The sequence below is a fragment of the Melozone crissalis genome, unplaced genomic scaffold (assembly GCF_028551555.1).
Source record: "Melozone crissalis strain CALT ecotype California unplaced genomic scaffold, PUWL_Pcris_2 ptg000081l_1, whole genome shotgun sequence".
Classification (NCBI taxonomy): Eukaryota; Metazoa; Chordata; class Aves; order Passeriformes; family Passerellidae; genus Melozone; species Melozone crissalis.
Genome location: NW_026535858.1, coordinates 5,945,654 through 5,971,136, shown reverse-complemented (window position 1 = coordinate 5,971,136; position 25,483 = coordinate 5,945,654). Strand labels below are relative to the sequence as shown.

The following is a 25,483-nucleotide window of genomic DNA, read 5'->3' as shown; positions in this document are numbered from 1 at the left end:
TTTGCTGCCTCAGTTATCAGAACTGGCGATTGTTGGAATGTTCCAAGGGATCAGAGGCTGCTCTCCTGCCTTCTCACACCCAGCCCCACGGGAAGAGCCTGGGATGGGTTTCCTGTCAGCAGCCCCCTGGCACCACAGGGGCTCATGAAGACTCCTGGAAAGGCTCTGTGTCCTCTTACCATTCCTGCAGCACCCAGCCCTTTCTTTGAGGGCTTAAACCCGGGGGGTGGCAGGCGGGGGGAGAGGATCTCTGAGAATTAGTGTGCAGAAAGATGATGACTATTTTAAGGCCTGAGCTGAGGGGGTGGAAAAAGGCAGAGCTAATGCCTGTGCTGCTTCAGCTGCATTGAGGAGGACTTAGCACAGATGGATTGTGCATTACAAAATGTAACACATAATTCAAGCTGTCAGCTTAATCAGACTGTTTCCAGGAAGCAACCTGTAAAAGAGAAGGACCTCTTGTTTGCTGACCTCTGATCCGTAGCCTGCTGCAGATTGTCATACATTTTGTTTTTCTTTATGTTGGTGTCCCTTCCTTCCCCTTCCCTTTTTATTATTGTATCCCTCTCGAGTGGCACCCTGGAAGGACCACCCAGCGGGAGGAAAACAATGGGAAACGAGCCGGCCGCTGGAATACAGGGTTTGTAAGGCTGGGGGAAAAGAGAAAGCACTGTTTAACTGCCTATGTGATCTCCCGGGCATTGTTTTGCTTATTAAATGTCTAGGAAACTCGACTAAAGACACAGCAGCCCCCACTTAATTGTTCACTGTTGCCCAACACTCGGAGGGAAAACACAGCTTTGGGCACAGCTCAGCACGAGTGTGCAAATGCTGCAAGTTTTTGTGCACAGAGCTTCTCCCTGGAGGCAGAGTAAGCCAGGGTTAACTGTGGAAACATGTCAGCTCCCGCATGTGGGGGAAAGAAAGAAAGAGAACTCTCTTTTGCCCCAGCTGCGGTGTTCATCGCTGGCGAGACCTGGGCTGGGAGCCCCACAAAGCGGCAGCCGGGGACCTGAATAGCCATTTACACCTCTGTCCCGGGATTAGCCCGCGCCATTGTTTCAGTGGTTAAGTCCTCATTTGCATCATTATAGAGGTGCAGCTTCATCAAAACCCCTCTGAGGTTCCAGGGCTGTCCCCATACCTGTAGGTGGTCACCAGATTTGTTTCGCTTGTGGAGGTGAAGGAATTAAAGTGCTCGGCACGGGGGTAATTTCCATGCAGCAATTTCCATGCAGTGGCTCAGCCCGGACTGATTTTTGGATGGTTTGTTTGCTCATGTGCTTCTCCCACCCCTACCCCTTCCTACAGAGCTCGGGAGCGTGGTTCTTGCCGTTGGCTTTGGAAAGCTCAAACGAAGCTGTTCATTTTCCCAAGGGATGCGATGGGAATGCACTGGAACTCTGTCACACGTCGTTGGTGACTCCCACCCTGTCTGTCCATCCGCAGGTCCGGCGGGATGCGAGCCGAGCTCCCGGAGTTCTGCCGGGCGCTGCAGCTCCTGGAGGGGCTGGTGGAGAGGACGAGCCCCCGGCACCGGGCGCTGTACCAGGGCCAGCCCTCGGGGGCAGCAGAGCTGCCCAGGTGAGTGAGTGAATGCACCCGGGTAACAAATGGACCCTGCCAGAAAAACACAGTAAATGGAGCAAGAGAGCAAAGGGAATCCCCAGAACTGAGTGTTGCCAAAACCAGTGGCGGAGAGCCCTTGCTGTCCCTCCTCAGCCTCTGGGCCCCTAAATGCAGAACTGGGAATTGTTGGTAACTTTATTGGCAACGATGCACAGCCTCCACAGACTGAGACTCTTGTAGGCAGTTGAGGATTGGGGGATTCCTCGGGAATTAGGGAAGAGGAGGCCCAAACAGGCCTGCCCCCCAGCTTGCCACTGGAGGGGATGTGCTCAGCTTCCCTCTCCCTGGGTGGCTGCACCTGGTACATTCCAAGAGCCGAGTGTGATCTCCCTGTCCTGTCCCACGTGTGTCACAGAGAACCAGGATGTTTGTTTGTGCCTCTGGCTGTCCCCTGGCTGTCCTGTCTCCAGGCTGTGCTCACAGGGCTTGTCCCCCCGCTTTGTGTTGCAGTGCTTGTGCTGGGGCCAGCGGGCTGGCTCAGGGTGACCTCGAGGTGATGGAAGCCGTGGTGCTGCGGCAGCTCCAGGCCGTGTCCCGGTGCATGCAGAGTGGGAGCCTCCCACCAGAGAACACCGACGAGGCCATGGGCAGAGCAGGGCACGAGGAGCACACCAGGTATGGGGACACAGAACCCACCAGGGCTGAGGAACATCTCTGTCCTTGCCCTGGATCCACCGAGGCAGCCAGGCCAGCACTGGCAAACGGAGCTGCCGGAGCACAGAGCCGTGTGGCACTCACAGTGCGAGCATTCAGGAGTTCGTTTATTTCCCTGCCTTCCCCAGTGGTGGCTCCTGCTCCACAGAGCAGCCCCAGAGTCCCCCCCAGCTCATCAGGTCCACAGTGTCTCCCACTCTCTGGCAGGCAGGGAATTGCAGGAACTCCAGACACCTCTCAGCCAGCCATACCCAGGATCTGAAAGTAAGGCCGACAAATGTAATTCTGAGAAGGAAATTATTCTGTTTGAGACAGAAGATGCACGTGGCCTTTGAAAACAACAAAGTGCAGTTACAGAAAATGGGCTTTTTTTTCTGTGCATATGCCACAAGGACAAGTGAGAATTACTTTTTTTTTTTTTTTTCAGGTCTCTTTAACCCAGGAATGAAAACAATTTCCATTCTGCCTTGCTTAGCTTCTGTCTAGACCTCCCTCCCTGTCGCAGGCTCTGCAGTGCTCAAGTGCTGGCAGGATCGGGGCACTTGTGAGCGCTGCAGAAGGGTCTCTCTGCAGTACCTGCCTCTCTTGCAAGGCTGATACGCCTGCGGGCACCAACAGCTCCTTGTGTCTCCTGAATGGTTTCTTAGGGACAAACACTCCTGGAGTTAATTGGAATTCACTCCTCTGAAACTTCACTGGAGCAGTAGGAAAAAAAAAAAAACAGCTTTGGCAAACAAAAGGATTTCAGGATTGAGATTTTATACATTAAAAGACACCTTAGTTGCTTTTTTCCTTTTCCTTTTTTATTCTTTCTGAGCAAAAGACAAGCCTGGGGCAGTGGGTGCCGGGCTGTGCCCCAGGGAGTAAGCGAGGTGCTGAGACCAGGGTTGTGTCTTTGGGTCCTGAGCCTCAGGACAGGGCAGGCATGGTGATGATGATGATGATGGGGGTCACCTCTGCCCATCTTGCAGATCTCGCAAGCGGCTTCCTACATTTTCCCCTTTGAACATTTTTAAAAGAAAAAGTGGGAATTAAGGACCAGATGGGTGTTGGCTTTTCCCAGCACATGTTGGGGGGGTGTCTCACTGAGGGTGCTGGTTTGTTCCTCAGGGACATGGACACGCTGCGGACTCTCCTGAGCCACCATGGCTTGTTCCTGAAGCAGCACCGGGTTCAGCTCCCAGAGCAGGTGGCAGAGATGTTTGAGCAGCTGCTGGCTTCGGGAGAGGAGGAGCAGGAGCACCAGGTGGGCACTGTCACCTTGGGTAAATCAGGGGCACTGTAGGCTCTGCAGCGCTGTGGCTGTGCCCTGGCACAGTGTGGCAGTCAGGGCAAGGGCAAGGGGCAGTCTGTGGTTAAGCAGCCCTGGGGTCTCAGGGAAATATGTCCAGTGCTTCCTCCCACAGGAAAAGGGACTTTTTAATGTTCTCACCCTTTCTGCCAGTCAGGGATTGGAACAAGCTCACCCCTTTGCTTGATGCAAGCCATCACGAGGCTTATATCTTTGTCTTTCTCTTTTTATCATGAATGATGTATTTTGGCTTTTTTAAAGCAGAGTGAGGTTTGGTGCTGAACACACAGAGCATTTTATAAATGGTAGCTCACTCATGGTTTTTCTAAGTTAATGCAAAAGTTTATAGCCAATTATTTAAATAAATCAATAGAAATGGTATTCCATAGGCTGTAAGTGCCTCAGCCCCTTACTGTGATGTTAATTGATTTACTAATCAGTGAGAGAGTAGGGCAGAACATAGAGTAAATATTACAGACTCAAGTCCATATTTCTGTCCCAAAACCAGCCCCAGAGGAACACCCTAGATGTCAGGTAGTGGAACATCTAACAGAAACACCCTGAAAGCAGATTACCCTGGGAGCATAGATTAGCCTGAATGCATGTTGGAAAACGCTCGAGGGGGAGGATAATGGAGCTGTGGCTGTTTCTATTTTGAATGCTCAGACTGTGCTGAGAGAGGCCCTTCCAGGAGAGTGTGGGGATGAGCCACCTGTGCAGAGTGATGAATCCTCTCTTGGCCTGCCATCGATCCCGACCAACGGCGGGGAAGGAAAGCAGGGGGAACTGGCACGGCGAGAACCAGGTAAGGGGTGTTCCAGCTCTGGCTGCCACTGCAGCTTCCTGCTCTGGACATAGGGGAGTTCTGTCCAAACCCCCAGGGGACTGGGACATAGCCACTGGTAGATCAATGTACATTTGTGATGGATTTGGGGGATTTTCCTCAATATCTTGGTATCCTTTGTGATTATGGCTTCCCAAACTAAGTGATGCCTGTGGTAGTGGGTTTTTCTGCAGGAGAGGAAAGGCCAGGCCCTGTGGTCACTGTAAAATGGATGAGTGAGTTTTGTGTGCATGTTTGCAAGGCATCTCCCATTTAGGAACTGGGGGATGTATTTGCTGCCTCTTATGACAAAGCCAGACCACAGAAGGAATTGCCAAAATGAAAGGATTCATGCAGGGCCATATCCCAGCTCAGGATGTGCTGGTGTTGGGGAGAGCCCAGTTCGTTCCTTCACACAAGGAGGGAATACATTATTCCAGTGATGGCAGCTCGCTTGCTCTGCTCCTGGAGCACCCCTTCCATTGGGGTCTGGCAGCAGCAGGCAATTAGGCTGCTTTTTGCACAGCAAATGCAAACAGGCTGCTCCAGGCTCCGAAATCCACGCCACTCTTATGTGCAGAGGTGACCAGACTTTGATTTAAGCTAATTTCCTGCAGTGGGTCTGGCCCACGCCACCGCCACCAGGCATTGCTGCAGTTTGCTTGTTTCCCAAATCCACGGGGTCTTCAATTCCTCAGGACATTTGGTTGGCTTGTCCTTCTGTGAGGAAGCTACAGAGAGGCAGGGTAGCGAGTTCCCAGTGGGCGCTGCTTTTATGAGCAGTAATGGATAGTTTAGATCAATAAACAAGAGATAACAAAAGTGGGAAATTAAAGGGAGTAGGGCTTAAAAGCAAGCAAACCGGTCTGATGGCTGCTGCTTTGAAATGGTTTCATTACGGTGTGTTCACATCCACAAGTCACAGGCTGGAGTGAAGATGAGAGCAGGCAAGGAAGTGTGGTGGGAAAGATTCCCATTACAGGTGGAAGGGGTGGCTGCATATTAACCTCAGGCCCAGCATTCGCCTGGGTTGTACAATCCCACCCCGGCGGCTCCGTGCCGCGGGCGACTTCAGAGGGAGCAAACCCAGCTGCTCGCCCTGAGCACAGATTAAATGTCACATCACAGGGCCCACGTTGGCAGAAACAAAGGTGGGGAGCACAGTGCCTCTTTAATTCCTTGTAATCATGTTCCACGTTTCACCGTGTGACTATCCACTCTGCAAGCCTGTCAGGGCCCGCCGTCCGTGCTACAGGGGTCAGTGTCTGTGGTGGAGATCCGGTAATTATATGGCAACTCCTGAGAGTGCTGGTTTGATTCTTTCCATGAGTAATTGACTGGGGATCATTAGAATAAGCGTGGGGCAGATCCTTGCCAGGCAGGAGCTGTGCCTGTGCCAGCCAGGAGCCTCCTCCCCTCTGCCTCCTGTACCAAAGCTGCCTGATAGCAGTGGCTCCCTCCAGCCAGTGCCATCACTGAGACTTCCTGACCTTCCTGGCTCTCTGACGGAGCAGACGTGCAGCTCCTAATGCTTGCTGTGTGTAAAAATGCCAAGAAGCTCCTCAGCCAAACCCAGTAACCCAGTTCCAGCCCGTCCCTTGTGAGGGAGCTGTCTCTGCTGTTCCTGTGTCTCCGGGAGTGAGGCTTCTCACACCCCACTTGAAAGCCAAGCTGCTCCTTTCAGACATGATTCATCTTCAGCCGTGATCTTCTGCGGGCTTCTGATTCCCCTCCCCTCCTCTCCCTGCCAGGCAGCTGCTCATTCCCTTTTATCATCACCATTTGCTGTGGCCCGGGGGCTCTGGAGTCATTATGGGCCTAAAATAGAAGCCACATCTCTCGTGTGTTGGCTTTTGGGCTCAAACAACTTGTTTTGAGGGGTTTAGATGAACTGATATTTGACAGCCATCCATACAGGATTGTTTTGCTGTATGACTTTTTCTGAACTTAAGGGATACAAATTTGGGTTGATTTTTTTTTTTTTAATTTCGGTATTTGCTGCATTTTTTAAGTGTTGGTTTGAAACACCAAAAGCCTTTTGGGGCTTTGGGGTTTGATAGACTTCACTGTGAAAGCTGTGTGGACACACTTCCAAGCAGCGTTTAGGGCAGCACTGTGGGAACACTTCTGGAATTTTGGTTCATTTTTCTTTTACTTCTGTTACATAAAAAGAGAACCAAAACATTAATTGATGTGAATATCTGTAAATATTCCAGGAATATTTGTGTTGGTTCTTTAATGCCCTGTCTGTCCACTGCTCATGGGAGGCCACCTGTGGACAATGGGCTTTAAAGGGATTGTACCTGGTCCACAGCTGGCCCAGGGAGGAGCTGGCTGATAACAGCAGGCTCCTGTGGTACCAGGTTATGTGAGAATACAGGGGGAGAGCGGGGCTCATTCTCAGCTCCTCCACGGATGCTTTGTTTTTTATGGGGAAGACTCAAAAGAAATTGTTCAGCTCTTCTGCTGTTCCTGAGGTAGGTGAATAATGTGAGATTAAGAAGGATAAAACCCATTATTTCTTGTTTTGCTGGATGGCTGTTTAAGAGTCTCATTTATGAGTAGGAAATTGCTGATTTTATTGAAGGGGCAGGTTTGTTAAATCTTTAACAAAACCAGATTCTCTCTCTTCCCTTCACTTGTCTTTGATTTGAGCAGGCGTTAAGGCTGTAGAGGATTTGAATAAAAATGGTGTCACTGCTCCACTCCTTGGGCTCTGCTTTAAACAGCTGGAACAGCACCCCCAGCTGCTCTCCAGGCCTAAAATCTCCTGTAGGAATAAGGAGGAAAAGCCCTATTGCAAAGAAAAAATCAGCCCTTCTTTAGGTATTATATGGAACATGAGGGGGCACAAGCTGGATTCTGCCTTCCTTTTCAGGCCACCTTTAATGAGCCAACAGTTGTGTGACCACTTTTCCCACACCCACGTGTCCTTCCTGGTGAGGTCCTCCTTTGAGGATTCCGAGGTGCTGCTTGGAGTGCACCAATTAAGGCATTTAATAAGTGTCACTCAACCTTTTGCTCTGTTTGATATCATTTGATACGTTTGGGATAGAGGAAGCTCCTTAGGCCAGCACCAGGTTGGATATTGCACTTAGGTCAGTGTGGATGATGCCATCCAGCAGCTCATGTTGGACACTTAAGTTCCTAAAGGACCTCTGAGTCTTTGTGAAATTGTGAATTCTGGGTGGAAATTCTTCATCCATCTCTAAGCAGAGGCAGCAGCAGCTTGAGTGCTGGTTTTGGGGGAGAGGCAATGCCATGAGCTGTGATACGTCATGGGAAAGGGGGGATAATTATTTTTTTTAACCCCCTTTATCTTTTTTACACTCTCATTCTTGATTTCTCTTTCCTCCTGGGCAGACTCTGGCACCTCTTTTCTGGAAGTGCCTGAGACTAAGCAGGACTTTGGCTGCTGTAATCCAAGTGCAGAAGGGACTAGGAATGTGTACAGCCAGTTAAGGAGTGGAGAATCCAATGTGGACAGAAATACTGAATTATCCTGGGCAGGGACATTGGTGAGAGCAGGGCTTGGTTATAGTTTCACTGCTGTAGATAAAAACATATATAGAAAATATATGTATGCAAAACAGCCTTTTAAAGTGGGATTTGTGCTTGAGCATCGCTTTGGAAACGAATACAAAGATGAGCAATTGTCTGACTCCAGTGAATGAATCCATTTGCCTCTTCTTTTTTTTTTTTTCTAAATCAATCTTTACAGAATGGAAATGAGATCCACAGAGCAGGGGAAAAGGGAAGAAAGGAAAGTGGGGATAGCAGGTTTTGAAATAGTTGTGTGTTTGGCTGTTTAAGTCACAAAAATCTCAAGATATGTGTTTAATTTGATTTTTATAGGATTTATTTATTTTTGTCTAATTCAAGAGAATGGTTGAAAACACAGAGGTATCAAATAGCATTGACAGAACTGTAACATTCAAAATAATCTACCTTTAAGGGAAAGGAGAACAAAAATAACCTTTCTGCTTAATGTAAATGGGAACTTGGAAGGTTCATAGTCCCTGTTTTTCCCGCACAGGTGGGGATCACAGCCACGACAGTCCTGAAGGAAGTGACAGTTTGGGAACACATTTGGAAAGCAGCTCCTTGTCGGATGGAAGCGCTCCTCCCTTCTCCAGGTAAGGCTCTAACGCTGGAAATGGTTCCATGAGGGAAAAGCCCCGACAAAAAAGGGCTGAAGCTCCCCTGATTTATTTTGGTACTTGGACCAGGGTTAAGGTTGGTGTTTCTGTAATCAAACACTGCAGGTTTGGAACACCTCAGGATATGAGCTTCTCCTTGCTTTAATCTTCTTGCTGCATGGATTTTTAGGCTGCTGTGGGTGAGGCCAGTTCTGATTCTGGAATTACTGTTAAAAACATAGAGTTTCTATAATTCAAGCACATTAAATATGAGCTGTAACCAAGCATTGATGACTGGCGTTCCCGCTTTTGTGTGGGATTAATTCTTACCATCTTAGGTTCAATTGTTTTCTCTTTTCGTATTTTCTGGCACTTTGAGAACGACGAGCCAATCATTTATCCTGCTTGTGCTATGAAATGCAAGGGTGTTCCTGTAGATGAGTTTTTGAAATGTTATATTTTAGCCCTTCCCTGAAGCCTGGGCTAGCAGGAAGAGCAGGATAAGGGTCTGAGAACTTACTTACAGGATCACTGCGGCTGAGTAAAATGTGTAATTTAAAATTAACTATTTTTTATTTAAAGTAAAAACTCTTCAAACTAAACCCCATTGCTGCTACACTGCTGGCCAATCGTGCCTACAGCCACTTCTGCCTCAGTTAGATGCTGTAGATTTTTTTTACCTTTTTTTTTCTTTTTCTCCAATTTAGATTTGTAATAGATTTCAAATAATTCCCTCTGGTCTATAATTCCAGGCCTCTCAGTGCTCAGCAGCAGCAGCACACTTTGTGCAGGGACACGCGATGATACTGCTTTACAAAGCCATGGTAATAAAGCTGTAAGTCGGTGTTAGAGTTAGTTTCTGTAAATGTTTCTGTTAGTTTCTCACGGCCACAGCGGGGTTTGGGAGCAGCCCTGGGTGTCCAGAGCGCGGCACAGGGAGGAGGAGGAGGCAGAGCTGTTTGCTGTGCCGTGCCGTGCCGTGCCGCAGTTCTGCGGCACTGCAGCTCTGCTCCCGGCAGCCACTCCTCGGGCTTTATTGCTTTCACAAGTGGTCTCAAACCCACTACTTGAGAATAAACATCCCTGCGAGCTCGGCCGTGGCACTTTATAAATTCTCCTTTGCCGCGTTTTGTCACTGAGCTGATGAGTGACCTCGGCGCGGACCCCGCCGGACCGGAATAAAAACCGTGGCTCCTCTGATGTCCCCCAGACAATAATTATCATGTGCCAGTTAAGCCCAAACTACAGCTGAGGGATTTTACTTTAAAGCAGAGGCTCGGGCGCAAAAATGCATTTATAGCTCTTTGTCTGGCACCTCATTATGTGTGGGCCTGATTCATTAAGTAATTGGTTTGCAGTTGTTTACATGAGTATTAAGGCTTTCTATTCAGCAGCCTTTGAGATACACATTGTGCAAATGTTGCATGTTATGAATGCGGAATGAGGGGCCGGGGCCCGGCCCTATTGGCTAAACACTGCGCGCTGTTGAAAAGCAAGAGAAAGAGATTGGGTGCTGTTTTGCATAGCAATGACTTTCTTAATAAGCTTTACAGATTGATACACACAAGCTATAAAAGATGCAAAGAGATACTCTTAGCACATTTATCCATGCTCGTTTCACTATTATGGGCCTGGAGAAGGGAAGAATTGAGGGCTTTCATACTCGGGTTTTCAGTGCATGTCTTCAGTGCATGAGACTTAATAGAATCCGATGTTTATTGTATTATAAATCATGGGGAAGTAGGCAGATCTGCAACAGTTTATTATTAAAGATTCTTTCAATGTAAATCTTTTTCTGCCATTGTATTTCCTACAGCAAAATCATTTTGTGGTTGAGTGGGGATGAAAGGCATAATGTACGACGGAGTGAGTCTTAATAGGAAGCTGCTCTCCGAGTAAAGACCACTTGTTCCCTTTTGTTCAGCAGTGCATGCCAGAGCTTCCTCTTCTCCCACAAATGCCGCCTGCTCTACCTCCAGCAAGAAAACCGCTTTTCCCTGGCTCCTTTACTTTCCCGGGGGAATATTTCTGCGCACGGAGATGCACCTCTGGGTGGGGTGTCAGGGTGCTGCAGCAGGCGAGAGGGCGTTAAGTGACGTGGTTCTGGGGGGAGAAGGTATCAGAAGTCAGGGCTGAGGATGCCGGCGAGTGCAGGCGGGTGGGCAGCTATGTGTGTGGCATTCCGGGGGGCTGTAGCGATGGATGCAGCCAGTGGAGGTCACTCGCTTTCTGGGAATTCCCCATTTCGGATGCAGGCGTTTTATTTTGCTTTGACTTGTTTGCGCTGTCTCGTTTCCAAATAATCTGGAGATTAAAGGTGCGTTATCAGCTGAGAACCAAAGCCCGCTTTGGATTTGTCAGGACACCAACACGGCATAAAGTCTTTTAAACTTTAATTAATCTGCTGGAAGGACTCTGGGGGGGGTCTCTGAAGGCTGGTTTTCAGCCCTGTTGCCCAACACAGCTGTAGTGACATGCAAATAGAAGTTGGCAGAGTCGGATTCATCTCTTAATCGTTCCTGGGCTCGTTGGCTTTGGCCATCGGGGGGCACTCGGGCTCTGTGCATCCCCCACTTCCCCCTTCCCGAGCCAGTCCTGACACTGAAAACTGCTGTGTTCTGAGGAGACATCCCAGAGCTTTGGGGCTGGCAGCAACTCAGGATATGCACAAATGCCTTTCTCTTGGAAATCCAGGAGAAGTGCCATTGTGTCGGTCTGGATTCCTGGGAGGTGCACCCAGAAATAAGGCAGGATCTGCTGGTTTTATCCCCCCGGTTGTCCAATGGCTTCTGTAAGAAGCTGACTGAAAATTCCAGCAGGATTCTCTGCTGTTCCAGCTGTTTGTGTGAGCTTTGTTTCCTCTGCCTGCACCCCCAGCTGTTGAAGAAGCAGTGCCCTGCCAGGTGTGTGGGGAGAGGCACCAACATCTGCCAGCTGAGCACAGAGGGAACAGTGGATTTTTTGGCACTGCCCCTGCTCTCCTGCAGAGCTTCCTTGCAGCGTTGTGATGCATCTTTGTGTCAGTGGGGGTTTTTTTCTCCAGCGTGGTGAATCCAAACAGAGACCGGTCTTAGACGCAGCTCGACAGAAATCTTTGTATCCTAAAATAAGGGTCGTCCTACTCACAGTGAAATTACTGAAATTCAGTGTTATTACTCCAGCTCTAGCATGATGAATGGACTTTTGAGTTTATACTGCCTATGTGACACTGTGCAGAATATGTACTGTAGGTACTTGGTTTCCCAGGGTGGGAAAATTCCTTTCTTGGCATTTAGCATTTCCCAAATTTTTGGGTGTCTTTTTCATTTGACACTAAAACATAGAAGTTCAACAGGTGCTTTAGCAAGAAGACCTCAGGCCACAGTAAATGTTTTCTGCTGTTTTCCAGCAAGCTCCCTTGATTACCTTGGCTCTTGTGGTCCTGGAATTTTCCTTGATGCCTCAGGTTTTAGCTTTTATATTTTTCTGATTCTGTACTGCTTTAGTGTGTAGATCTGAGCTTCATATTAAGGGATAGTGAGCTCTCTTCACAGAGTCGGAGACAAAACAATTCCTTCTGTAGCTGGAGACCAAGGACAAATGATCCAAATCTCAGGCCCAAGAGCATAAACAATGTGGACTGAAGAGAAAAAAAACAAGAAGGATGGGACTTCATAATCTAAAGCTATAATTCAACAATTAATTCCAATATGCAAATGGCTCAGAACTTATAAAAGTCAGGGACCTTGTGACCAGTCATCCATTTTTGTGACCATTTTGGTTCATCTTGGGTGTAGCCCTGGCTGGGCTCTTGTACTGCCCAAGGTGTATCCATTGAGGATATCCTTTTAATAAATCTCTACTTTTTTCTTTAACTCCATCTAGCCTCTGTTCTAGGTCAGCCTTCACAAGGCATCATCCTCTTAATATTAATTTTCATTATAGAGGAAAAAATATTTTCTTGGAGCTTTTTCATTCCTTACTGTTGCAGCATCTTCAATACACAAAAAGCCTGTTTCATCAGAGAAATGGAGAGATTAAAAGGCTCTTTGAAGTGAAACTGGTTTGGGTTTTCTCTTTGTCAGAGCCTGGGTTCAGTTTGGAATTATTTTAGGGAAGAAGCAAATGTGTAAATGGATATCGGAGGGTCACGGCGGGGATTAGTGGAGGCGCTGGAACCGACCTGGCTCCATTTACAGCCCGAAACCGTCTCGGCGGAGGTCTGTGCCCATTGTGTGCTGCAGCTGCGGGTGAGCGCGGCTGCTGCGCCACGCCAAGGTGCTGCTGCACCTCCCCAGCCGCACACACCTCACCCCAGGATTTATCCCCTGCTGCATTCCCCAGGTTTGGGCTGGTTTTGGAGCTGCTGTTCCCCCTCTGGCCTTTCTGATGTCCTCACTCTGTTTTCTGTATCTGTGTGCTGACAGCTCTCGTGCCGAGCCTTTGCTGCCACCCTGTCCCCATCACCCTTCTCTGGGGATGGCTGTGCTTGGCTTTTTGGGGAGTGAACCCCATTCCACACCTGGTGGGTAAGCCCTGGAAGATGAACCCCAGGGAACAGATGATGGTCAGTAGAACACAAACATCTCTCTCCCTGCTCTCCTGCCAGCTTTGATCTTTCTGTTTGTGGGAAGCTCTGGTGGCAGTGGGAAGGTCTCCAGATGTTTCTACAGCCATGGTGGTCCTTTCCCCATGGATCCCTTAGATGGATCTGGAAGAGCAAGTCCTGGAGATGTGGGCAGTCCTTCCTGGTGATCCTCAGCACTGGACGCAAAGCAGTGACACGCTGGTGTTTGTTGTGGGACAACAACCACAGAGAGAAGTGGGACAGAACTGAGGAAAACTCAGTTGTCAAATGGCTTTTGTGAGAAGTTAACTGTTAATCCCAGGAACCCCACGCTCCCATTCCAGCAGCAGGCTGGGATGTGGCCAAGGGGAAGCGATGGCTGCTGCCCCCTGGTTTTCTCCTCAGCTACTTGAAATGGTTCCTGTGCCAGCATCCACAGGAGGAACCCGCCAGCTACAGCTCAGCAAAAAGTGTTTTCCTGCTCCATACCCCAGGGAAAACAGAGCAGACTCTTGAGCACACTTTCATGGGCTGAGCCTGGGATGCTTGGAGCACCTCCTGGGAAAGTGCTGAGGACCAGGAGATCTGGCAAAGGGAGCAGGAGCTCAGGGTCTTCAGCAGGATCAGCCCAGAGGCTCCAGCTTCAAATCTTCTCTGGGTATCCTGTCAAGTGAAGGCCTTTGAAGGAGAAGTGAGAGTATAAGGCAGTGTGGAGTTCTGTTTGGAATAAAAGGGAAAGCTGGTGTGCTGGTGCACTAAAGGAATGTTGGAGAAACATTTGAAGCCCAGCAATTTAAAGCTTTTCACTGAATAAGGTCATTATGAGTTACATCACTGTTAGTACTCTGCTAGAGCTGTCACTCGATACTGGCACTTCTGCCTTGGTTTGGTGCCTTGGTGGAACCTGGACTGTGCTTAATATTCTGGGAATTTCTGTCCACAAAGCAAGAGCCTTTGGAGAGGAAATGAGATTCAAACAGTGGGAGCTTTCTCTGGGTTAAAAGGAAGAGTGGCTGCACCACTGGTAGCTGCAGTGTGTGATACTTTGCGTGTGCCTTTCCAGCTGCAGTCCCAAATTCTGACTGAATACTGAGGGTAACGGTAGCAAGGAATCATCTTTGCTTTGTTTGTCTCCTTCACAAATGCCTCCACAACAGTGGAATAACTGCAGCTCCCCACTTTAAGCGCCTCTGTATTGGCTGCCACATTTTTAAATGAAACACAGCAAATCACAGACATTTCAGAGTCCTGTTGTGACTGAGGCCACAGCTTCAAACTGCACCTTGACATTGACTTATATTTCACTGCTTGGCCCAGTGATGTCCCAGATATCTCCTATTTGATCTTCCTTATTAAAATCAGCTGAAGCTTTATTTTTGGAGCTTCTTGCAGGACTGCTGCTGTAACAGTTAATTCTCCCCCAGTTTGCCCCCGTGTGATTATTCCCCAGGCCCAGCACAATGCACACACTGCACACAAAAGATCAAAATGATTCCAGCTTGTTTGAGAGATTCAAAAGGGCCTGTGATGCTCCAGACACAAGAGCAGCCATTTAGCAGAGCAGGCTCGGGCTGCACACACATCAAGGTAGATCAAAGGCAGTGGAGATTGCACATTGCCATGGGGCTGGGGGACAGCACCAGGACCTGGAGCAAGTGCAGGGAGCAGCTCTGGGGGGATTTGGTTTTGTTTGGATTTTGTCTTTCTGTACTTTGCGTGTTCTGGAAGGCAGCAGCAGCTTGGCAGGGCCCTGCTCCTCTGCACCTTAACTCAGTGCTGGTGTAAATCAGTGCTGTTACCAGGGAATGACTCCAGGAACTGCTGGACCAGTGTCCCTCCTACACATGAATTTCTCCACCTTTTAGGTGAAGAAGTCCGTGATTAAATAGCTATTTGAAAAAAAAAATAGTTACAGAAGTTACTAGGCTGTTGTTTTTTCAAACCATTTCACAGTATTTTTTTAAAAGTCACTTATTTTTTTTTTTTGGAGACATTGTGCTGATTGTTTGAAATGTTTTACAGGACTGAATTGCGGAAGGAAACAGTACCTGCCATAAAATCCAAAGGTAAGAGACCCATGTTACACTACTGAAAATTAGTGTCTTTCTAGTTAAATTTGTACCATAGAAGCCCTCCCAGAACAACATCATGACCTGTATAAGGTAGAGGGAAGGGAAAGCATGGAATTTCCCTGTCTCCTGTGGGAGCCAGCAGGGAGCTGAGGAGGACAGATCCAGGGCAGAGAGGAGGTGTTTGTGGGGGTGTGATGTGGAATGGGTTGGGATATTTGCAGGGTTTAATCAAATGCCAGTTAACAGCAGGTGAGGGAACCTGGAGAAGGAGAAACCTGGACATTCCTTGGTCTTCCCTGTGACCTGGGACATGGGTGGGTGCAGCTGGAAGGTTTTGTGTGGCCAGGCTGCTTTTATTCTGAGTTGGTGTCTGGACCCTGTGTGTTTTTGCTGCCCACACATTCCAGTTCCCTCTTTACCCCCCGCAAGGCCCTCCAGGGCCTGCAGCCACCTCTGACGGAGCCCCCTGCCAGCGGGGCAGTGCTGGGAGCCAGGATCTCTCTGCCTGGAGCTCTGCTCTGGGTGCTGGCAGTCCAGAATGGCCTGGTTTTAGAAGTGTGGCATTGAACTGAGGTACAGAAGCTATCAAGGACAGCTGCTTTGGTGGCACTTGAAAGGCTCTGGCATGCCTGGCCCCTTTCCTGTCTTGGAGCTGTTCATCGTGGCAGCCAACACAGGGCTGGCTCTGATGTTCCTGCGGCCCAGGGGGCCGGGGATGGAGGATGAAAGATGCAGATGCTGCATTTGTAGATAAGGTGTTCATGGAGCTGGTGCCATCAGAGGCACCAGAGTGCCTCAAACATGAGCTGCAGTGTCTGTGTGAGTGTGACAGCCTTCCCCCTCCTGCTGTCCCTTGCTGAGCCCTGGGCCTCATTCCAGCTGCCTTTGGACAGCCAGCAGCCTCTGGATTAGGTGGGAACAGAGAGCACAGCTCTGTCAGCCACTGTGGCCCTGATTTCATGTGCCACACTTCCTGCTCTGTCCTATCCATGGGTCAGAAGAATTCACATCTCCAGAAATCTCTCAGGGACTCTGAACTGCTGTGGGATTCTGCTGCTGTCAGTGAAAGGGTTTCCCAGAGCCTAAGGTTAAAGCCATGTGCTCCACTGAGATCAGGCCTGGATCTGCTCTGATCTCCAAGTGGTGATTTTTCATTTGTGATGTCATTGCCATTTTTGTGCCAACTCTGATGTCATGGCCCGCTGGTGACTTCATCGCAGGGTCAAGTAGTGGGGAGAAAAGGGAAGAGAGCAGACAAAGCTGCAATTCAGGCAGCAGCTGGTCAAGTAAATTGCTTGGAGTGGAAATGTTCTGCCCAGCTACCTTGTGGCACAATGGAGTGGGAGCGCTGAATGAGGCCGCTGTCCAGCGCAGCCGCTGCGCTGCCGGACACTGCGCCAGACACGCGCACCTGGGGCTGCAGCTCCCAACTCCCAGCCCTCGGTCAGCCTCGTGCTAATGGCTGTGACAAGTGGCACAGCCACAGAAAAGGTTTTACACCTCTGCTTTCCTTCTTCTCACCCACAGCGTTCTGGGGTGAATCTGATGACAGCAGCTCCGAGCTCGAGGCTGCGCTGCGCCCACAGACCCACGGCACGGATTCAGACGACTTTGATGACTTCTATGACTGAGATTCTCCCACTGGCTTTGGGGAAGAAACAAACTGTGTTTTCTTTTACACAGTGAGTGTGCACACAGTGTTTCAACACTGCCTGTCACTTAATTGGCAAAGAAAATTTAAATACCAAATAAACATACTGGGTCTTATATATTGTCCGTGTGCTCTCTCTGGCCTGCAGTGTTTTCTTGTTCTGACAGGAACCCTGCCCCGTGACAGTCCCCTCCCAAGGCTTGTGGCATCTCAATATTGGGGTTCCAGCACTAAACAGGGTTTGGGAAGAAGCAGCCAAGCATTGTGGGTATGCAGACAGGCGCTGCTGGGGTGGGCTGGCATGTTTGATCTTTATCTTCTTCTGCAGCAGATCAAGAAGAAGAAATGCATAAAACGTCCATTTGTAATTCAGCACATTTTGGAACAGAGCAGCATTTACATGTGGCAAGCCCCAGTGCTTTCCTGCTTTTCCTTGCTTTGTGAAATCCGTGCTGGTGTTGCTGTGTGGACATCACAGTAATTGGATGACTCCAGGAGCTTCATGCATTTTTAATTTTCTTCTTTTCATTCCTTTTATCTAAAATTAAGTTCATTAAACATGAGATTTTCTTTGGGAGGGAGAAACCAGGGGACATGTTAAAGCTGTTCATAAATGATGACGAGTTCAAAAGCAGAAAGCAGCACCCCAATTAAGCTGTGCTGTGCTGCAGCCCCACATCTCCCAACACGGGCACCAATCTCTGCACCCCATCCCTCAAAACCCAGCTAGAAATGGGAACAACATTCAGTTTAATAAGAGGAATGTGTGGGCTGAGAGCTCAACAGCACAAAATGACTTGGAACTGAGCAGGAGCCCTTGGCACAGCTGGCTGCTGTGGGTTTCGGTCTGCCATCAGTGAAGGAGCAGCCTGGAATGTTCTGGGAACTGGGAAATCTGCTGCACCAAGGATGGAGCAGGGTGAGTCTGTGACCAGGGCTGACATCCTGGGAGACTCCTGGGCTCGACTAAAGGACTGCAGCAACTGACAGAATGAGAGGACACAGTCTTGAGCTGCACCAAGGGAAATATATGTTGGATATTAGGAAAAGGTTTTTTACTGAAAGAGTGATAAAGTACCAAAATCGTCTGCCTGAGGAGGTGGTGGAGTCACCATCCATGAACCTGTTTTAAAAAAAACTACATGTGGCACTCAGTGCCATGGTTGAGGTGTTAGGGCATGGGTTGGACTCTGATCTCGAAGGTTCTTTCCAACCTAGTGATTGTGTGATTCTGTGACTAAAGCCAGACTATACTGAGGGCTTTAATGTCCTTTTTACCACACCAGCTCCCTGTGTCCTGTGGGACTGCTGCCTTCTGCCTGTGCTGTGAGGTGGGTATCTTGCTCAAGGCCTGAGAGGAGCGTGGAGAGGAGGAGCAGCCCCACTGGAAAAATCCAGCAGCTTGCACTGCCAAGGGACATTTCCTTAGCAGCACAGTGTCTTTGAGCTCTGAGCTCCTCCTGAGTGGCTCTGGGCTGCTGCTGTCAGCCCACTTTGCTGCCTGACACCAGTCTGTGGGGCTCTCCACCGCCCCAGTCTGGCTCAGCCCCGAGAGCGGCCCATGACAGGTGACAGATGGCTGCAGAGCCACATGCAGGCAATCTCTGCCTCTTGGTGTGGGAGCGATAGCCGGGCTCTTCCGAAGCGTTATTCGTGATACTCTTATTGTGCACAGACTCATTAGATGCAAAACATCCTGCCAGTCAACTTCCCCCTGCTCCTTCACAGCTGTCACCGCGGCAGCCCGGCCCTGCTGGCAGGTGACACTGACAGACAGGGGGACTGGAATCAACACACCCCCAGCAGATTCCCATCGGCACGCCACTCATCCCAGGAAAGTGCCTGAGCAGGAAAACCTTCCCTGCTCCTTCCTGCCCAGGGTGCGCCGCTCTGTGCTGTGCTCATGGATGTGCAAGTGAGACCTGGGCTCACCACCCAGAGCAGCTCCTCATACTCAGACCAACTTTTCAAGGAATTGTCTGCTGCAGTATTAATTTTTCCAGCACTTGTTTACCCAAGCAATTATAAGATAAGATGATTGCCTTTCATTTGCGTCCGCCAGCCTTCTATTTTCTTCGTCATTATCAGAAAAACAACTGATTGCCCATCAATACAAACAAAATGTTCATGCTAAGTTGCCGTGATCCCTACAAAATTCTGGGAGGAGAAACACTGGAAGGAACACAATAGGAAGCTTCAATCATGGAACGTTTTGTAAGGAACAGATAAAGAACAATCTTCAGCTGATACCACAGGTGTGGTGCCACTACAGAGTTGCAGGGGAAATTTATTCAAGTCACAGATTTTACTGAGAGGAGCGACAACAGAAAATGGCTTAACAACAGCCAAGTGAGGATAAGAATAATGAGAGACACAATATCGGGTTAATTTATTCTACAGCGAATTAGCCAGGTAGCAAGGTTCCCCTCTGCTCCCCAAATCGGCGGCGTTGACTCAGCAAGCACTGCTGAGGTCTTGTTATTTTTGTTAATGGCTCCCAGGCCGCTGTTCCCTGTCCTCAGCCCTGTGGCTGCCCTGCTAACGGAGCTGATGTGCAGCAACGGGACACGGCAGAGCAAAACCCGCCTCGTGCTAATCCCGTTTAATTCCCGGCCGTTTAATTCCATTTTGGTGCCGTCAAACGGGCACAAATTAACAGTGTTTGCTTATGCCGCGGGCAGAGCAAGGGGACGGCGGCTCTTTTGCCTTGTGCTGGTCTCAGGAATCACGTGGAACATTTCTCAGCAAGGGAAATGTCCCCTCAGAGGGCACAGAGCAGCCGTGCCCTGAATCGTTCCTGCTGTTGCCAAACGCAGGATGCGTCAAAATTGTCTGAAGTCAGGACGTTCTTTAATGTAAGATCTTTGTATATTTTCATGCAGAGACCTCTTTAGTGCATCCTTTCCTCAAGGACACCCTGGAACCACCAAGCCTTAAGGATGTAGTAAATCCAGATGTTGGCGCCTATGTGTGTATTCCTAACTTGGCAAAGCACTCAAATTCCATGTATCCTATAGCTGAACCGTGTTTGTTGTAACACTGAAACTCACACCTCCAGGTTAAAAAAGAGGTGCAGACCTTTCCCCTGAGCAGGTGGAAGAGTTGGCTGGGGTTACATAAATCATGTGGAAATTACTGATGGATCCCCTCTAAAAGAGGGGCTGTGCTGGGGAAGTTGCCAGCTCTGGATTTCTGAATATAAGTAACAGTGGTTGTTCTGGATTTAGGGAATATATTGAGCATGTAGCTCATGCAGCACTGAAATAAATCATCAATGTCTCCCTTAATTATTGACTTGCTGGGAAACACTGCCATGTGTGTGCAGCCTAAAGCACCCGTCACCCTGAATTTTAAAGATTTTCTAAGCCTTCAGATGTTTACATTTTTATAACAAACTTTCTCACACAGTTGCTGTAAATAACTTATTGTTTTGCATTCTTTTATGGAGGAGGAAAATTTTGATGAACTGTTGGTTTGTCCAGTGTCATTGGAGAGGTGGCGCTTTCACCCTCTAATCCACTGTCACTTTAGAAAATCTATAAATATTGGAGTCAAAAAATAAACTTCCCTTTTTTCACCTTGAGAACAGCAGTGTGTGCAGGTTATGTTGTTACGTGTCCTACAGTGACACCCTACAGCAGCACCCCATGCTTGTTTTTTAACAAGGTGCTAAGGGAAGGTGAGTCTTCTATTAAACTGTTCGTTTATGGCGGTTTTTGAGAAGTTGTCACATTGCGTGTCTTGGCTGAGCGTGAGGGCAGCACTGGGGCTGTCTCAGGAGTCAGGCTTCGCTTTTCCTCCTGGACATCACTTTTGTGCCCTCTGGCTTTGTTTTCCCCTCTGAGCGTCCCTTTCGTGCCCCAGGAGCTGCCCAGACACGTTTCAAGGGGCGCTGTCCCCTCACGCTCCCGGCCTCCCCTCAGGCCGCCATTGCGCCGCCCTCAGCCCGCACCCAAGATGGCGGCGCCGCCGCCTCGGGCACGCCCTGGCCCCGCCTCCCTCCCTCCGTTCCCGGCGTGCCCCGCGCCGCCCCTCGACCCCGGAAGTGCCGCCGGCGCCGCGGGTCCCGCTCGGCGCTGCCCGTCCCGCTCCCGCCATGGGAGTACCGGCCTTCTTCCGCTGGCTCAGCCGCAAGTATCCCTCCATCATCGTCAACTGCGTCGAGGAGAAGGTGAGCCGGCCGCCCGGCACGGCGCGGGCCCGCCGGTGGCCGCCCCGGGGCTCTGCGGAGCGGGGCCGGTGGGGCCGCACCGGTGCTGAGCCCCCGTGCTGAGCTCCCGGTGCTGAGTCCCCTCTGTGCCTCCGTGGGCTGCCCCGGGGCATTTCCAGGCGGGTCGGGGGATTTGGGCGTTGTTTGGGTTTGGTTCGGGTGTTGTTTATGATTGGGGGATGTTTGGGGTTTTTTTGGGAGGGTTTGGAGTTTTTCCCGGATTTTTGATCCCGGTGGAAGCGGCCGCGGAGTTACCCCCGTGCCCCGGTCAGTGCCGGGGTGCGAGTGAGCGATCCTGGGGGGAATGGGCACGTGGGGGAAGCGGGAATGGGCCGGATCGAGCTTCTCCTCCGATCCCCCCTTCTCCGGCCGCTTCCCGGGAATTCCTTCCCGGGATTTCCTTCCTGGGAATTCCTTCCCGGGAATTCCAGCCCTTCCCGACGCCCTCGGCTCTGCCCTCGTGCGACTCCGACCCGGCAAAGTAGGATTTGAGGCGCTGGTGAAATTTGAGTAGGGAGCGCTTTTGGCTGTTTTTTAATGTTTTTCGCAGTCCCTGCTTTTCCACAACTTTTTTTTTTGGGTGGGAATTAGAAGCCGCAGCAAGGTTCGGGACTTGCTGGGAACACGAGTGCAGCTACCGAGCCTCTGCTTGTGCTCTAGCCTAGAGCAGCCTCAGCGGGTTTTGTGTCATTGCTGGTGTTTTCTAGTTCGGGATAAACTCCTGAACTACAACTCTAGTTCAGGATAATCTCCTGGCCAAACACGGAGCTGATTATTCCAAAGACACCCTCTAAAATCTGGCTTTCAGTGGCAGCAGGAAGAGGTTTCAGTGAAGGCTGTGACACAGGATTCCACAGGTGCCTTTCCAGGCAGCATTGCAGCTGAAATGATGTTTGTTTATGTGGTTTGTTTGTGCTGGTTCCTTCAGGCACATCCCTGCAGGCACGGGGGTGTTGTGCCATCCTATGGGACACGGTGGGAGGGACAGGGAGGATGGGAGGATCTCCCTTCATTGACACCGTGGTGGATTTACTGTGCCCTGAGCATGTCAGGTTCTCCCCCTCAGGGCTAATTCGAGCATTTTTGAGGAGGCAAACTCTGGAGTTCTTGCTTCCCAAGCTGCTTTTCCCATAATAATTTGTGTTCTGTTTTGTTAGATTGCACTGGCTGCAATCTGCTGGTTTGGAAAGCTCAGGGCATGTGCTGGGGCTTCTGCCTCTCTGCTCCTCCTCCCAGGGTGTGCTCACCTTGGGGAACCACCTGGAAGGGGATAAAGAGTGGGAGCACAATGGAGAAGATCAGGGAAAAGAGGGTGAAGTGTTGGAATTCCGTGTTGGGGCTGCAGGTGTGCCCTGCCTGCAGCAGGATGTTCAGCTCTGGGCTTTTCCAGGGTGGTTTTGTGTTGCAGGTTCAGGCAGTGAAGCACAGGTTTGGTTAAAATTGTGAGCTGCTGCTGTGGTTTTATTGCAGCTGTGATTTCAGGCCCTCTCAGCAAGGTGGGGAGTTTATTTTACCTGTCACTGCAAAAAGTGAATTTTTAATGGGGGATAATTAAGATCTAAGAATGTGCCTGGGAATTTTTATGGAATAAAAGGGAGGTTGTTTAAGGGCTTAACAGTTTCCCTTAATGCTGAGCTCCAGCAGCACTGGCTCTTCTGGACTCTGCACCAAACTCCTGGATGTGACCTCTCCTGGGGTTCTGGGAACCCTCAATTTAGGAGCTGTCCTAAATAACCCTTTAAGATCAAAAAGCAGCCACAATTTAAACAGCAATTACATCCGTAGCAGTTTGCAGCAGCTGTCTCTAAGAGCAGATTTGCCTTTTCCAGCACATTTGTAAATGTTAGATTAATCTCTGTGCAATCAAAGCTGCTCTCACATTTAGGCAAAACAAAGGTTTGCATGGCCCTGGTTTTACTGATGATGTGTCTCTTTTTTCAGTCTTCAATAACTGAGCTTGTACCAACCAAATTATTTATTAAAATTAGTGGAAAGACACAACAAATTCCTTGAGTTGGATTTGCCATAAGTGAAGTGGCAGCTCTTGCTGTCCTCATCCACATTGCTTTGTTCCTACTCAAGAGCACGTTGCAATTACAGCCAGGACAGCACACGGATAAATCACATTCATTAACATTTTTTTATATTCAAATCTGGTCATAAATCTGAGAGTGGACTAGGACAGCAGGGAGAAGCTGTAGTTTGTCTTCCTGTCGATGAATTTAAGCTTCTCTCACGATGTAATCAGCTCCTTGTGTGTTTTAGGATTGCTGTAAATCTCTCTAATCAGAAATTTTGTATCTCCCGGTAGCTTGTCTCTTTGAAATATTGAAAAGTTGATCCTTGTTCTCTTACCTTGCTAGATTAATCAGATTTAAGAAAAAGAAATAATCTTCTTCTTAAGCTGAGCGGGAAGAATGAGAGGGAGATCTTGAAGATAATAAAAAAATCCAGGAGAGAATATTCTTAATCAAATGGATAGGAATTAATAAAGCTGCAGCTAAAGTATCATGTTTGAAGATCTGTTTTGAATGGTTTCAAAAGAGGCTGGAGATGAGAAGTGAACAGTTTAGTTGTATCACAAGAGATATCGCTGCCACACACTTCAGCCTCCCTTGCACACGGCTGCTGCATGAGAACCCCAGTGGGCTTGTGAGGGGGGGCTCCTTTTCTGCCTCACAGAGCTGGAATTCCTCCTGAATCCATTGAGCTCCCATCCCACAGGGCTGGGGATCAGGGAGAATCCAGGGGGGTAGCCCAGAGGAGGGTACACTGTTTGCACTGACACTTCTAACACTGACACTGCTAACACCACCTCATTTTGTGTGTGTGTGTGTCTGGAGAGCAAATAGCAGTGCTTGGGGGTGGCATCTCTCAGGATAACTGTGCCAAACCTAAATACTACATCCAGACTTGAGAAATGAATGGAATGAAACTTGGGTTTCATTTTGGGGGTAAGAAGTCAGCCAGTCCTGCTGCTGCTTTAAGCAGGAAAGTTGTCCAAAGTTGACAGCGTAATCTGTAAGTTTTGGGGTTTTTTCCTCTCTGAATCTCCATCAGAGATTTGGGGAACTCGCTCAGTGAGTAGCAGTCTGCAGACAGACGTTTGAGAAGGGCTTGTTGTTGGCTCAGCAGCAGCTGCTGGGCTCCATGTGATGGGAGACCCAGGGGTATCCCAGTTTTCCCCATTCCATGCACTCCTGTGACTGTAGTTTCACTTCAAAACATGCCATTCATTTTATTTATTTTTAAGCTTGGCTTTATGCCCAGCTGTTCAAGAGCACACTTTGTTCCACCTTTGAGTGTGTTATAACCCATTCCAGCCAGAATTCCTCTGAAAATCATGAGGCTTTTCCTTGCTCAGGTCCTGTCTCTTCCATGCTCTTGGGTTTTAATCCATGTGTGTTATGCCTGTGGCTGATGGAAGGGAGAATCAGTGTTGCTGATTGCCTTTTGACCAAACTAACCACAAAGCCAAACCACAAGCCCAACGACAGCAAAGGCCCAAACAAAACAAACATGAAATTATGGTGAGGAAACGAAAGTGACCGTGGTTGTTGAGGATGTTGAAGAATCCACTGCTGGAGCAGTCCAGGCACACTGGTGGCTCTAGGTGATTTAGGATGAGGAAATAATATGAGATATGAGAACTTCTTGTCAGGAGAAAAAAACAGCTCTTCCATAACCCACCATTGTGTTTTCTGGTTAAAAGCAGCTGTAGAAAGAAGTGCTGTTTAATAGTGAAAAGTGCAGTTGCAGGTAGTGTGGGTACTTATTACTGCCACTTGATTTTAATAGTAATAATTATTTATTGCTTAGTGTGGGTACTCTTTTTCCTCTGCTGCCATTAAAACCAAACCAGACTTTGATGAGCCTGTGCATTAATAGCTGCAATCCTTGTCCCCACTGCATCCCCAGGCCAAGGAGTGCAATGGTGTCAAGGTCCCCATTGACACGAGCAAGCCCAACCCCAACGAGGTGGAGTTCGACAACCTCTACCTGGACATGAATGGCATCATTCACCCCTGCACACACCCAGAGGACAAGTAAGGCTCTTTGTTTGGCTCTTTGCAGGTTCCTCTCTCACAGCATTTCAGGTGTTAAATTGGATGCTCTGTGTTTTAGGCCAGCGCCCAAAAATGAAGATGAGATGATGGTGGCGATTTTTGAGTATATCGACAGGATCTTCAACATTGTGAGACCAAGGAGACTCCTTTACATGGCCATAGATGGAGTGGTGAGTATTGACACGCTGGCTTTCCAGCTGGAAAATCCTCATCTCCCCTCAGTACTCAGAATCATGGAATGATTCTGGAAGGGACCTTAAATATCTCCTGCTTCCCCATGGTCAGGAACGTCTTCACTAGCACAGGTTGCTCCATCCAACCTGGCCATCAGTAGGTCTCATGAGAGGTCAACTCTTTGTAAGAACTTGTGACCCAAAGCATCTCTCAGGACAGGAGAGATT

The 25,483-nt window shown here is 49.1% G+C and overlaps 2 protein-coding genes across 2 annotated transcripts in view; both read left to right on the top strand.

The window, feature by feature from the left end:
• The window catches only part of KIZ (kizuna centrosomal protein), a 28,686-nt gene extending 11,846 nt beyond the window's left edge, over positions 1-16,840 (top strand). The window contains exons 7-13 of the mRNA XM_054290408.1: positions 1,450-1,584; positions 2,080-2,244; positions 3,394-3,529; positions 4,241-4,379; positions 8,434-8,533; positions 15,105-15,148; positions 16,682-16,840. Coding sequence (XP_054146383.1) covers positions 1,450-1,584; positions 2,080-2,244; positions 3,394-3,529; positions 4,241-4,379; positions 8,434-8,533; positions 15,105-15,148; positions 16,682-16,785 — 823 coding nt within the window. The 3' untranslated portion in view covers positions 16,786-16,840. The remainder of the gene's footprint in view (positions 1-1,449; positions 1,585-2,079; positions 2,245-3,393; positions 3,530-4,240; positions 4,380-8,433; positions 8,534-15,104; positions 15,149-16,681) is intronic.
• A 4,011-nt stretch (positions 16,841-20,851) lies between these two features.
• The window catches only part of XRN2 (5'-3' exoribonuclease 2), a 32,154-nt gene continuing 27,522 nt past the window's right edge, over positions 20,852-25,483 (top strand). Inside the window, exons 1-3 of the mRNA XM_054290454.1 lie at positions 20,852-20,976; positions 24,934-25,061; positions 25,141-25,252. Of these exons, the coding sequence (XP_054146429.1) occupies positions 20,902-20,976; positions 24,934-25,061; positions 25,141-25,252 (315 nt within the window). The 5' untranslated portion in view covers positions 20,852-20,901. The remainder of the gene's footprint in view (positions 20,977-24,933; positions 25,062-25,140; positions 25,253-25,483) is intronic.